At 36.6% G+C, this 15,379-nt stretch overlaps 1 protein-coding gene across 2 annotated transcripts in view; it reads right to left on the bottom strand.

Moving 5' to 3' along the window:
• The window catches only part of TANC2 (tetratricopeptide repeat, ankyrin repeat and coiled-coil containing 2), a 297,008-nt gene that overhangs the window by 64,821 nt on the left and 216,808 nt on the right, over positions 1 to 15,379 (bottom strand). For both annotated transcript variants that reach the window (XM_044921763.1, XM_021678492.2), the window contains one exon: positions 10,527 to 10,758. In XM_044921763.1, coding sequence (XP_044777698.1) covers positions 10,527 to 10,758 — 232 coding nt within the window. The remainder of the gene's footprint in view (positions 1 to 10,526; positions 10,759 to 15,379) is intronic.

Genomic DNA, 15,379 nt, shown 5'->3' with positions numbered 1-15,379 from the left:
AAAAAAAAAAAAAAGAACTGGAGGGTGTTATGCTAAGCAAAATAAGTCAATCAGAGAAAGACATGTATCATATGACCTCACTGATATGAGGAATTCTTAATCTCAGGAAACAAACTGAGGGTTGCTGGAGTGGTGGGGGGTGGGAGGGATGGGGTGGCTGGGGGATAGACATTGAGGAGGGTATGTGCTATGGTGAGCACTGTGAATTGTGCAAGACTGTTGAATCACAGATCTGTACCTCTGAAACAAATAATAAATGTTAAAAGAAGAAGAAGAAGATAGCAGGGGGGGAAGAATGAAGGGGGGTAAATCGGAGGGGGAGATGAACCATGAAAGACAATGGACTCTGAAAAACAAACTGAGGGTTCTAGAGGGGAGGGGGTTGGGGGGATGGGTTAGCCTGGTGATGGGTATTAAAGAGGGCACGTTCTGCATGGAGCACTGGGTGTTATACGCAAACAATGAATCATGGAACACTACATAAAAAACTAATGATGTGATGTATGGTGATTAACATAACATAATAATAAAAAAATATTTCATCTGTTAAGAAATAAGGACATCATGTTTATCTAAGATTACCTTTTTTAGGATTCAGAAAAATAAATGTAAAGGATTTCCAAATGGTACTAATATTGTAAAACAACGAGAAGTATTCCTAAAAAATTTCCTTTTCCTTTGCTAAATGGTAAGATATCTGTTATAAATTTAAGAGATGAGGCCTTAATGATCTTTAGATTTCACCTCTCAAATGCAACTAGCCTTACAAGAATGCTTCTGCATGTTCATTTCCAAATTTCTGCAGGTTAAATACATACTCTATCATCAGTAGCTTTAAAAGATTTTACAGACAAATGAAAATTTAAAAAAACTGGGGACCAACAAAGGATTGCTACTTTTTATTTATTATTATTATTATTTTTTTTTTAAAAGATTTTGTTTATTTATTTGACAGAGACAGAGCGAGAGAGCAAACACAAGCAGGGGGAGTAGGAGAGGGAGAAGCAGGCTTCCCCGTGGAGCAGGGAGCCCGATGCGGGGCTCGATCCCAGGACCCTGGGATCACGACCCGAGCCGAAGGCAGATGCTTAACGACTGAGCCACCCAGGTGCCCCTATTTATTATTTTTTTTAAAGGAGGCTTTATACCCAACGTGGGGCTTGAACTCACAACCCCAAGGATCATGAGTCACATGCTCTACCGCCATGCGCCCTGCCATGTAAGAACATTTAAAGTGCCACTACCATCTACTGTCACCATTAGTTCATAGAATAAAAATATTTTAATATTAAAAAAAACAGGAAAGACAACAAATTCTAGGCTGTTTCTCTTTTCTTATTTTGTAATGGGACTAAGGAAAACTTCAGATGGACTGGTGCTTAGGAGCCATTGTTCTAGCCGACAAGTGCCTGGAAAAGTTTCTAAGCCCTCTAACCTTTGTTTTTATTCCCTTGTAAAACTGTATTCACCAGGGATTCCCTACTGCCCTTGCTTATATGTATACTTAAATGCTGGAACTGACTTGCTTATTAGCAGCCCCATTCTGACACTCTGCCCCTGAGAGAAATAAGAATTACAGAGACTGCAAGAGAAGAGATGGTAGTTAGTACCATAGTCAGAACTAAATCCTACTGCATGGGATTTTACTAGTATACTGTATAAGAATTATCAAAAGTGAAAAAAAAAAAGAATTATCAAAAGTGAAAGCAAGGCTCATATCAGACAACATTTTGTTCAGAAAAGCTGTACATGTGAATTATCTTCCTTTTAGTTGTGGTAACAAATTAGTATCTCCTTTCATTGCATATCGATGGCTGAAGCAAAAGCTCACCAGGAAACGTCAAAACTTTTTCATTTGTTTTGTATGTATGTGTTCTATTATATAAAAAAAAATTTTTTTCAAGCGAGAGCATGCACATGCACACGCAGAGTAGGGCAGAGGGAGAGAGAATCTTAAGATGGCTCCACGCCCAGTGTGCAGAGCCCGATGCAGGGCTCGATTTTATGACCCTGATATCATGACCTGAGCCGAAATCAGGAGTCGGATGCTGAAACAACTGAGCCACCCAGGCATCCCTGTATATGTTTTAGCCATCACACTTGTAGAACCTTTAAGTATTTTGAAAATATAGACTTTCATTTTTTAAAAAAAGATTTTATTTATTTGAGAGTTAACAAGTGAGAGAGAGAGAGAAAAAGAGAGAAAGAGCACGAGCAGGGGGAGAGGGAGAAGCAGACTCCCCACTGAGCAGGGAACCCAATGCAGGCTCAATCCCAGGACCCTGGGATCACGACCTGAGCTGAAGGCAGACGCTTAACGACTAAGCCACCTAGGCACCCCATGACTTTCATTTTTTAAAAGAAAAATGTACAATTTGCAATCTAGCTTCTGTATCTAAACTGAAAATGTTTTCCACTGAACTTCCCTGGAAAGAAAGCTTCAGCTACTTTTAAAAATTCTCTATCTTAAAAATTATTGCAATAAAATTTATTTAGTTAATTGTGAAGATCTTAACTGTACACTTTGATCAGTTTTGACAAATATGTATATATACTCATGTAACTAACATCCCAATCAAAATATAAAACATTTCCATCATTCCAGAAAGTTCTTAGATTCCCTCCCAATCGTCAATAGGCAATCACTCTTCTATCACCATAGACTATATACATTTGCTTCTTTTGCTTAACATCATTTTGAGATTCATCTACTTTGTTGAGCATATTATTAGTTTATTTCTTTTTAATATTATGAAGTATTCCATTGAGTGAATATACTACAATTTGTTTATCCATTCTTCTGTTGATGGACATTTGGGTTCTATCCAGTTTTTAACTACTATGGATAAAGCTGCTATGAACATGCTTGTACAAGTCTTTTTGTAGACATATGTTTTCATTTCTTTTGGGTAAATACATAGGCATAGAATTTCTTGGTCATAAAGGAGATTTATATTTTAACTTTATAAGGAACTGCCAAATAGTTTCCAAAGTAGTTGTACCACTTTATACTCCCACAGCAATGTGTGAGAGCTCCAGTTGCTTATCACTGTCACTGACATTTGATGTTCGACCTAAAAAATTTTAACTATTCTAGTGGGAGTAAATTGGTGTCTCATTTTGATTTTAATTTGCATTTTCCTGATGACTAATAATGTTAAACACTTTTTCATGTGCTTGTAGGCACACTTGTGTGTCTTCTTTTGTGAAGTGTCTTAATCTTCTGTTCATTAGGATTATGTTGAATCTACAGACGAGTTTGGGGAAAAATTCTAATCTACAAACATGGTGTATTTTTTCCATTTACTAAGTTTTTAAATCTCACTCTGCAATGTTTTGTAGCTTTCACTGTGGAGGTCTTATACATCTTTCGTTAAATTTTTTTCTTAAGTATTTTGATGCTACATAAAATATTGTTTGTTCCAGTTATCTACTGCTGGATCAGACAGGTAGGGGTTAAATGGCTGTGCTGAAATCATCTGGAACAAAAACTCCAATGTCAGGGCAGTCAACTGGAACACTTACGTTGGTTTGTACTTCTTTACTTTTTACGTGACAATGCAATCCTCCAAAAGCAAGTGTTTCAGTGAACAAGATGGAAACTGCACGGACATTTATGACCTAGCCTAAAGATGTCACATACCATCACTGTATAGTAGTCTACTGGTTGAAGCAGTCACAAGCCTACTAAGATTCAAGAGGAGGAGACAGAGACCCCCAACTCTGGGTAGGAGGAATGTCAAAGACTTTACAGCCATCTTTTAAAACTGCCACACTACCGGGGCACCTGGCTGGCTCAGCTGGAGGAGTGTGTGACTCTTGATCTCAGGGTTGTGAGTTCGAAGCCCACATTGGGTATAGAGATTACTTAAATAAACAAAAAAACTTAAAAAAAAAAAACCTGCCACACTACTTTTTAAGTTTCAGTTTTTAATTGTTTTCTGCCAGTATAAAAATACAATAGATCTATGCATTTTGGCCTTATAGCCTGGAGTTCTATATTTATAGTTCTAGTAGGGTTTTTTCTTTTGTAGATTCCTGAGAGTGTTTTAGGTACATAATCTACAAATAAAGACAGTTTTATTTCTTCCTTTTCAATCTTTACTATTTGCTTGTTTGCTTTCTTCTTGTGGTAGCTTGGACTACCAGTGGAATGTTGAATATTTAATATAAGTGGTGTGAGTGAGGGAACATTCTTGTCTTATTCCTGATATTAGGGGGAAAATATTTAACATTTCATTGTTAGCTGTGTGTTTTTTGGAGTTTTCCTTTATTAGACTAAGTTTTCTTCTATTCCTAGTTTGCAGAAAGTTTTTATTGTTAATTGTAATATTTGGTCAAATGCTTTACTGCATTTATTGAGAAGATTATGTATGCAAAATTTTACATAAATATATATTTATATAAAGACATACAGATTTTCTCATTTATTCTGTTAATATGATAAATTACCCTGATAAACTTTCAAATGCCCTTCAACAGATGAATGGATAAAGAAGATGTGGTCCGAATATACAATGGAATATTACCCAGCCATCAAAAAGGATGAATACCCAACTTTTGGGACTGGAGGAGATTATGCTAAGTGAAGTAAGTCAAGCAGAGAAAGTCAATTATCATATGGTTTCACTTATTTGTGGAACATAAGGAATAGCATGGAGGACATTAGGAGAAGGAAGGGAAAAATGAAGGGGGGGGAAATTAGAGGGGGAGACGAACCATGAGAGACTATGGACTCCGAGAAACTGAGGGATTTAGAGGGGAGGGGGTTGGGGGAATGGGCTAGCCCGGTGATGGGTATTAAGGAGGTAATGCACTGCATGGAGCACTGGCTGTTATACGAAAACAATGAATCATGGATCACTACATCAAAAACTAGATGTATTTTATGGTGACTAATATAACATAACATAATAAAATAAAATAAATAAACTTAACATTGCATTCCTGATCGAGTAGGACTAATTGATTTGCTCTTAGTTTTTTCAGGATTTTGCTATTATGGTCATGAGGAATACTGATCTGTAATTTTCTTTTCTTACGAGATCCTTACCATATTTTGTTTTCAGTGTAACACTTGCCTAATAAAACAAGTTGAGAAATGTTCCCTTCTCCTCTAGTTTTCTGAAGACATATGTGTATGATTGATATTATTTCTTCATCTTTTTAATTTTATTGTTTTTGCAGAAATATTTCTTCTTTAAATGTTGAAAACAATTCATCAGTGAAACCATCTCAGCCTAGAGTTTTTTGGTTGAAGATTTTTTTTCCCTTTTAAATTACAAATTAAATAGGTAAGGGCTATTCAGATTTTCTATTTCTCCTTGAGTCACTTTTGGTAAGCTGTAATTTTTGGAGAATTTGTCCAGTTTATGTTGTTGAATTTATGTTATAAAGATGCTTGTAATAATCCCTTCTTTTTTCTTTTTTTTTTTTTAAAGATTTTATTTATTTATTTGACAGAGAGATAGAGAGAGAGCACAAGTAGGCAGAGTGGCAGGCAGAGGGAGAGGGAGAAGCAGGCTCTCCGCTGAGCAGGGAGCCGGACGCAGGGCTCGATCCCAGGACCCCCAAGATCATGACCCAAGCCGAAGGCAGCTGCCTAACCAACTGAGCCACCCAGGCGCCCCTCCCTTATTTTTCTTTTAACGTGTATAGGAACTATAGTGCCATCTCCCTTTTATATCTGATGTTAATTTGAGTTTTTTTCTCATTTTCTTGATCAGTCTTGCTAGGGGTTTATTCATTTTAAATATTAATTTTTTTTCTATTTATTGATGTCTGTTCTTGATTTTACTCTTCTTTCTGCTTACTCTGGGTTTATTTTCCTCATTTTTTTTCTAGTTTATTACATCAGAAACTTAGACATTGATTTTACACTATTCATTTTGAGATACTTTATCATTTCCTCTGTGATTTCTTGTCTCATTGGTTATTTAGAAGTATGTTGTTAAATTTCTAAATATTTGGGGATTTTATTTGTATCGATTTCTCATTTAGTTCCATTATCCCAGATAACATTTTCTATAAGATTTTAATATTTTGAAACCTTCAGACTTGGTTTTATGGCCCAGAGTATGGTCCTTGTGTACTTGAGAAGAATATATATTCTGCAGTTATTGGGTAGTAGTCTATAAATTGTGAGTGGATCAAGTTGGCTTACAGTGTCATTGAAATCTACACACTTGGTTTTTATCTGCTTGTTCTAATACTTATTGAGAGGTGTTAAAATCTCCAGCTATGATTATTTGTCTATTTATCTCTTTAGTTCTATAAGTTTTTGACTCATGTATTTTTTTCACTTAAAAAACTTTATTTTGAAATTTTTCATTCTTTTAAAAAATATGTAGTAGTGAAGTATGGTTGATATACAATGTTGTATTTGTTTCAGGTGTACAACATAGTGATTTGACAATGATTCATGTAATTTGAGCCTCTGTTACTAGGTATATACACACTTAGGATTATTTTATCTTCCCAGAAATTGGTCTCCTTTTATGTTTATCAAATGGCCCTCTGGTAACATTTCTGGTCTTGAAGTCTGCTCTACCTCACATTAATATACCCACTCCAGCTTTCTTATGCCACATGGTTACATGGTATATATTTTTCTTTCTTTCTTTTTTTTCCATGGTATATATTTTTCTATCCTTTCACTTTCAATCTGTGTCTTTGTATTCACATAACCCTCTTGTAGATAGCATACTGTTGGGTCTCACTTTTTATTTGATCTGGTAGTTTCTGCCTTTTTTAAAAAGAAATGCTCAGTCCATTTAAAATAATGTAATTATTGATATGACTGACTTTAGGTATAGCATTTTGCTTTTCATAAAAATTTAATTTGATTTGTGTTTTTGGTTCAGTTCTACAGCACAATGATTCGATATTTGTATAGTACACTGTGAAATGAAAACCACATGTCTAGTTAACATCTATCACCTTACAAAATTATAAACTTTCTTTTCTTGTGATGAGAACTTTTAAGACCTACTTTCTTAGCAAGTTTCAAATATGCAATACAGTATTATTAACTATAGTCACCATGCTGTATATTTCCATGACTTACAAATTTTATAACTGGAAGTTTTTATCTTTTGACCCCTTTCTTCCATTTCTCCCATACCCCACCTCCCACCTCTTGCAACCATCAAAGTGTTCTCTGTATCTATGAGATTGGTTTTTGTTTTGTTTTTAGTTTTTTTTAGATTCCACATACAAGTGAGATCATACAGTATTTTTCTTTCTCTGCTTAACTTACTGCTTCTTTTTTTAGCAGCCTAACACAACATCCATTTTATTTTCTTATATTGCTTTTTTTTTTAATTTTAATTAAAATTTTTTTAAAATTTGAGTTGACACACAAATGTTACATTAGTTTCAGGTTTATGACATAGTCCAACTTCTCTATACATTATATATCCTTACTACCAGTGTAGCTACCATCTGTCACCATATAACACTTTTATGATATCACTGACTATAGTCTCTAAGCTGTGCCTTTTATCCCCACTTGTTCCATTTAAAAAAAAAATATTGTTTTTCTTTCCTGCCTTCTTATTGGTTGATAAAATAATATTTTAGTATATCATTTATTTTATAAATTGTGTTTTCAGCTATTGCTCATGATGGGGATTTTGTTTTAAAAGTAAGAACATGGGGGGGCGCCTGGGTGGCTCAGTGGTTAAGCGTCTGCCTTCGGCTCAGGTCATGATCCCGGGGTCCTGGGATCGAGCCCCAAGTCAGGCTCCCTGCTCAGCAGGAAGCCTGCTTCTCCCTCTCCCACTCCCCCTGCTTGTGTTCCTGCACTCGCTGTCTCTCTCTCTGTCAAATAAATAAATAAAATCTTTAGAAAAAATAAAAAATAAAAAAAACAAAAGTAAGAACATGGGGATCAGGTGGAATAATTAAATTCACTTAGAATAATATTTACCAATAAGGATATCTAAAGCTGCGTATGGAGACCTACATGAGCAGCAGATGTATCTAGAAGCAAAACTGAAACACGTGAGTCATGGCTGAAAATCTAGAGCTGGATCTGCAAGCATTTGGATATTCTCCTTGAATAAGTCGTAAGATGTAAATCCTCGTATCACTGTCCTTCTTTCAAGGCACTCAGTATGTGAGCAATTTCAATGTTCACTTATTTGTTCAAACTTCATTTCCTGAAATGTGTTCAAGGTGGGGTAACCAATACGAAGGATAAAAGATGAAGGAGAAAAGGTTCCTAACTTCAGTAGCATACAATATAGTCAAAAGGATAGGATAGGTACAGAAATAACTAATTCTTATAAAGCACATAGTATCTGTAGTATCTGACATATAGTTCAATAAATGTTAGTAATAAAATTTTAAATTCTTATCATGCACATAATAATGTGTTCAGTACCCTAAATTAAAAACTAAAAAAAACCCACCTAATATCAATTTGGAAGAATACTGTATCTTACTAGAGGGTGGCAGGGGGATCAGCAGGCCTTTTATGAATGAGGTGGCATTTAAGCTGGTTATTGAAAGATGGGCGGAAGATTCTAATAGAGATGTAAGCAGAAGGCATAACAAGAAATGGAACAATGAGCAAATGTATGGAGGCAGGAACACGTAAGTGAGTGTTTAAGAGCCAGTGAGTATTTTACATGTAAACACGGGGTTCATACAGGTAAAAGTATATAGTGAGGCTGGAAAGTGGGTTTGGACCCATGCCGTCAAGTACCTTATATGCTAGACTGAGAAGCTGGAAGTTAATTCAGTAGCAATAGGAAGTCAAGTTTCTGAACAGGGAAATTAAGTGATGAAAGTGATACTTGATGAAGCTTTATTTGAAAGGAGTACATAAAGTCTACAAGACTGCACGGATTGGGGCAGAGTTTTCCTACTAGGTATGTCAAGAATGGGTTAGAGGTGTGCTTAAAAATGAATCTCTTTAGGGGCGCCTGGGTGGCTCAGTTGATTAAGCGACTGCCTTCAGCTCAGGTCATGATCCTGGAGTCCCGGGATCGAGCTCCCTGCCGAGCAGGGAGCCTGCTTCTCCTTCTGACCCTCCCCCCTCTCATGTGCTCTCTGTCTCTCTCATTCTCTCTGTCTCAAATAAATAAATAAAATCTTTAAAAAAAAAAAAAAATGAATCTCTTTAGCCCTCAGGGCTCTGGGGGCTTGGCACAGCTGTAACCTCAAGGCCAGTTATATCTAGCTATAAGGAGTTGCGATTTTTTAGCTCAGTATGCTATACAAGTTTTTATAATTTTCTAAGTGTGCTATGATATGAAAGAAGCATTAAACTAAAAACCCAGAGAAGACCAGGAAGGGTAGTAATATAGACATGATGCCATGAGCAACTGAAGGGTCTTTGGGGTAACAATGGCAGGAAGGAATTTGAGACTGATGGATGTGAGAAAACATCACGAAGGCAGAATTAGCAGGATGTAGACTGATCGTACAGAAAATATGCTTTAAAATATCTGTGGAGAAATTCCAAGATTTAAAAAAGTCCAGGGTACGGAGAAGCTAATACGTAGTAGAGGTACACAGAGGTCATCAGAATTGAGAAGAGAAACTCTGATATCCAAGTAACTAGTATGGAGGTTGAAGTAACTGAAGACGGTGGCCGAGAGAAAGGAAATTATGGTCACTTTTTCTTACTGAGTACCTCCAAAACCTTCAAGAAAGATATAAAAGTCTCTCAGGAATAAACACAATTGCTCAGGAACCTCTTGCTCACTCAAGTCCTCTTCTCTGGCTTCCAGCACGGACTAAACACTGTTAAGGGGATGGGGTAGACATGGGCGAAGGAGGAGATGCTGGTGCATAGGCCACAGCTGACACCAGAATTGCAGAGGAAAGAGGGAGGAAGGGCATGAGCATGAGAGGGAGATGGGTTCCATTTTATTTATTTTTATTTTTAAATATTTTTATTGTTATGTTAATCACCATACATTACATCATTAGTTTTTGATGTAGTGTTCCATGATTCATTGTGTATAACACCTAGTTCTTCCCCCCATTTCTTAAAAATATCTTAAATACCTTTTAAATAGTTTTTAGTGGAAAGCTGAGGTTTAAGACATACACAGAGTTGGGCAGCCATGGATACCATTTTATTTTACCTGACTGTGGAGTAAAAAACAAAACAAAACAAAAACAAAAACAAAAAACCCCAAACACAGTGATGAGGAGGTTTCTAACCATACAAACTCCACAACATGCAGTTGGAGCCATGGTTTTACTGATTTTTTTAATTCTACAGAAAGGACTAGAAGCTCTACTACTTTTAGTACAAGAAAAATGTATTCTATTTGGAAGCGAGAACGAGAATTTTTAGAGAGAAAGAAGGAAAGAAGTAGCAGTTCCTGTAGGAATTTTCATTTTTTTCAAAGTAAAATCTTTTCTCTGTTAACTGTATCCTATGGGACATCAGCTATGGCACATTTGGCTCTGGCAATGTGATAAAAATCATCATTTCTATGGCACACTCTAGGTGAACCTGGGCTCCAAAGCTTCCACCTTTCGCCTTCTGTGCACCCCATCTGTACCTTTGTGGAGATTCTCCAGGGGCTCCAGGACTCCCCTCCGGAAGGAGGCCATGGGGTCTTGAACACAGGACCGAAGGCTCAGCATGCTCTGTAAGTGAGGCTCCCGAAGAAGCTGCTCCCGATAGGCTGTCAGCTGAGGTGAGCGGCAGAGCAGGGCAGCAACATTGTGGACAAATTCTGGGACCAGGCAGGTGTAGGCATTATCTGCTTGGCAATAGTGATAGGCAACCACCTACAACAGAAAGATGAGAATGCGAACAGGTTTACCAGGAGCAAGAACAATAGCCATGGTTACTGTATGATCATTCTCTAACATTGTCTTCCGTCTCCCCATTCCTCAACTTCTTCAAGTAAAAACAAAAGCTGCTATCTCAGAAACTGCCTGATCTAAGATCAGAAATTTGATACACTATTTCTATCGTATACACATATCATAATTCACAATTAAAATTTATAAATGCAAATTGAGTTTTGGATTATAAGATTCCTTTGCAGAATTTGGGTTTTAGATTATAAGAAAAAGGAAACAAGCCTGAGAATAAAGATTTACATTTATCTCTCTAATATTTATTCAGCATGGAACAGTACAGGAAAAAGTCCAATCTTGTAATAAAGCATTAGGAATAAAATGATCCCAGAAAAACCTTGTTAATCTCAATAAACACATATACTTACTAACTCCTTACTTTTAAAAATTAATGTTGTTGTAAATAGCTTTATAAAAAATAATTCAGATTTAAGAATTATCATTAGTATTTTCTAGCACCCAGACACAACCAGAATTAGATGACAGGAAAAAGGAAACGACTGAGATTTTTGTTAGCTGCAGGTCTTAAATTCAAAGAACTTGGAAAATGTGTGAGTCTTAATATCATCCATCCATCTGGGCTGTCTGGCTGGAACCTGGTTTTAACCTCTGGGTTTTTTGTTTGTTTGTCTGAATTTGCACAGAGCTCATTCCATACCTTCTGGTTGTTCTCTTTGCCTCAAGGGTAAGTGCAGAGGGTGATTTTAATCTACAGCACTCTGCTGGCTCAGTACTCACGAAAGTGAAGTGACTGAGGAGATAACATGAAATTGGCAGGGGAGATTCAGCTTGAATGTATGGAAAGTACTTGGCATGGTGCTCAGCACAAAGAAGGTGCACAGTGATGTCAGCTGATGCTGCCATCATCATCATCATCATTGCCTTCCCCTTCTCCTCCTCTTCCTCTCCATCATTATCATCATTGCTTTGTGCCTTTAGGCAGGTGAAAATTACCCTAGGAGCATTCATAGATATACTACTGGGACTCCAGCTCTTCTATCATCTCTCAGAAAACAGTCATCCACTAAAGTGTTCTATTTTGAAAAGACTCCTAATCTATAGGTATGGTCATTCTTGCTCTTTAACAAATACTAGAAATGTCACTTTTTTTTTTTAAACATTTTTTTTTTTTAAACCTGAAATCCTTCTCATTAAGCACACAGAGAAATTTAATACTGGAAATGTTACTATCCATAGAAAGCTGAGGATAGGAATTGCTTATGAGTGAAGCAATGATATGTGAGCACAATATGGAATTGGAAATGAGAAGTTATATCTAAAAAATCTCCACTCTTCTTTAGATAGATTGGCCATTGCTTTATTACCTATCTTGAGCACAATGTAAGGAACCAAAGAGAAAACCTGGCAGCAACTGATCTGTCCTCCCAATGAACAGTGAATGTCAGTGGTTATATCCACATGGATACAAATATCCACTTCATAAAAAGGAAACAGCAAACCTCTGAATCAATATGAACTTTCATCACATTTTACCTTGACTGCTTCCACATGTCAAAGTGAAGCACAGCTGAGCAAATCAGCTCTAACTTACCCTCTGCCTAAAGTAATGGGATAGAAGTTTGAAGATAAAAATTCAGCAATTTAGGAAAAGGTTTTTCTTACTGATTTTATTAAAAATTATCTGTGCTAGGGGAGGGGGGTGGGGGGAAAATCATCTGTGCTCTTAGCTGAATGAGGTTTTATCTAACAAAGGACATTGCTAAAGTTACCCCTTCTGCGGCTACCTTTCTTTCTTTTAGTTTAAAATATTTCTTCAGCATTCCAAATATAAAGTCTTGATCGCTTTGCAGAATTCAGGCAGAAAGACCATTCAACATTTTCACGAAATTTGCACTGTGGCTAAAAATAGGTTATTTACTAAACATTTCAAAGCAGTCATGTAGCATGTGTACATAGAACATGCACACATAGTAACTGACAAACACAGGTGCATTTGTCAAACCTATTTGGTACTTCCTCTAAATTGTCTATTGACATCATCTACAACTTTTCCTACATATACAAATAGGAAACAAGTCTGCTAATGTAGTTTTTTTTTTTCTTCAGTCTCTCATTGTACCAGTGTTCAGTGGTATTAGATTTTTCCCGGCAGCCTTGAGAAAGTTATCATGGCCACCTATATTCAGTCACTATCATTCCAACTTCTTGGAAATGATTCAGAATTAGTCTATCCCCCAAATCAGCAGGTAAAACCTTTATCCTTGAATTCTTGTCTACCCCTAAAATCAGCAGGTAGAACCTTTCTCCTTGAATTCTTGTCTCTCATGAGGATTTGTTGAAATTTCATTTTCAACTATGCATAATTTCTCTCCATTTCAAGTTTGTCTTACGTTAAATCCCTAGACTTTTTATTAAAATAATTCTAGCCAAAATATGTCTGATATGGCCAGAATTATATTAATTCTTTGGGAAAGACAGTGAGTAAATTTTATTAATTTATTTTTTAGAGAGGGAGAGGGAGAGGGAGAATCTTAAACAGGTTCCACACTCAGCACAGAGCCTGACGTGGGGCTTGATCTCATGACCCTGAGATCAGGACCTGAGCTGAAATCAAGAGTAGGACACTTAACTGACTGAGCCACCCAGATGCCCTGATAGAAAGTAAATTTTAAATTACTCCTATGAGGGAAGAAAGAAAAAAACAGGTTTGCAGGCTATATAGACAAAAGAAAAGACTGGAGGTCAGTATAGCTTTGGGTATAAGAAACTTTGATTTGGGGCCCTTGGCTGGCTCAGTCTGTGGAACATGCGACTCGAGCTTGGGGTTGTGGTTAAGTTTAAGCCCCACCTTGGGTGTAGAGATTACTTAAAAAAAAAATCTTTAAAAAAAATAAAATAAAAATAAAAAACTTTGATTTAGTGCTGTATAGAAGAAATCATAAGATGAAGTATAATCCTCATCAAAGGGCCAAATGACTGAGTGGCAGCAAATCTGTCAGGCTCATGTTAAAAACCCCAGGCCTTCACTCTCCAGACTCTTTTCTACTTCAAATGAATAATCTGTGACAGGATTAAGCTAATCTCACATAAAGAAGAGAACAGCTCTATGTGGAATTCATTTGGAAATAAAAACTTTATTTACATAATGACTGGCATTTGTACCATTTAAATTCTAATGTTGCAAACACCCTCCCTTCAGGTCTGCTCTCATATTCTTATTCCATGTCTCCTTTTCATCACTCCTTGAATTCCCTCATCCCCACCTGACTGACTTCTTGCTCAGCACATTGCTTCCAACACTTTAGTGTGGCTTCTAATATTTCCAGGGACCTGGAGGTTTAGTATGAATAACGACCTTTTCTTGCCTTTCCCTGTCCCTCAACTCTGACTCTAATCTTTACCCTGGGGCTAGAAGCTAAGAATAGCTTCCAGACTTGGGTTCTGCCTCAGTAATTTTCCAGCTTGTAGATCTTTTTTTTTTTTTTTTTGGCAGTAGGACTTTTATTTATTTTTTAACTTTTTATTTTGAACTAATTTTAGACTTACAGAAATGTTGCAAAAGTAGTACACTGAGTTTCTGTATATCCCTCACCCAGCTTCTCTTTTTATTAGTATCTTACGTAACCATAGCATAATTATCAAAACTAGGAAATAACACTGGCACAATATATTATTAACTAAAAGCATTATTCAAATTTCACCAGTTTTCCACTAATGTCCTTTTTCTGTTCCACGATTCTATCCAGGTCCCTGTATTGCATTTAGTTGTTATTTCTCCTCAGACTCCTGTAGTCTGTAGAGCTCCTCCGTCTTTGTCATGACCTTGACACTTGTGAAGAGTACTGATCAGTTATTCTGGTGAATGTCAATTTGAGTTTGTCTGATGTTTTCCTCATAATCCAACTGAGATTTCTGGGCAAGAATACCACAAAAACAATGTTGTGTCCTTCTCAGTGGATCATATCATGGGGCCCACGATGTTGATATGTCTTGTTACTGACGACGCTGACCTTGATCACTTTGGTTAAAGTAAAGGTTTCTGCCAGATTTCTCTACTATAAAGTTACTCTCTTTCCCTTGGTAGTTAATAAATATCTTGGGGGAGACACTGAGACAATGCAAATCCTGTTTCTCCTCAAACTTTTGCCCACTGACTTTAGTATCCATCAGTGGATCTTGTCTGCACCAATTATCACGTAGTGTTTGCCTGAGAGTGATGTTCTATTTCCTCCCTCTTTCCTTCTACATTTACTATTAGAATTCTACTGGAAGAAAGAGCTATCCCTTTTCCCCCATTTATTTACTTGAGTGATTTAATAAATATGGACTTATTTTATTCCATTGGTTATATCCAATACTATATTTTGTTGCTCACTTTGTTCCAGCTTCGGTCATTAGGATTTTCTTCAGGTTGGTATCTGTATTCTTTCAAGAAGCCCCCCAACTTTTAAAAAGCACTTTCTTGCTTTCTGGTACCACAAGATGCCCCAGGCTCCTCTTATATTTACCCTGCCCCAGACCTGGCATTACCTAACTTCTTCAGAGCCCTGGTTTCTTTTATTGGAGAATGGTGTTTATAAAACAA

The sequence above is a fragment of the Neomonachus schauinslandi genome, chromosome 15 (assembly GCF_002201575.2).
Source record: "Neomonachus schauinslandi chromosome 15, ASM220157v2, whole genome shotgun sequence".
In the NCBI taxonomy this organism is placed as follows: Eukaryota; Metazoa; Chordata; class Mammalia; order Carnivora; family Phocidae; genus Neomonachus; species Neomonachus schauinslandi.
This window is presented reverse-complemented; position numbering and strand designations above follow the sequence as displayed.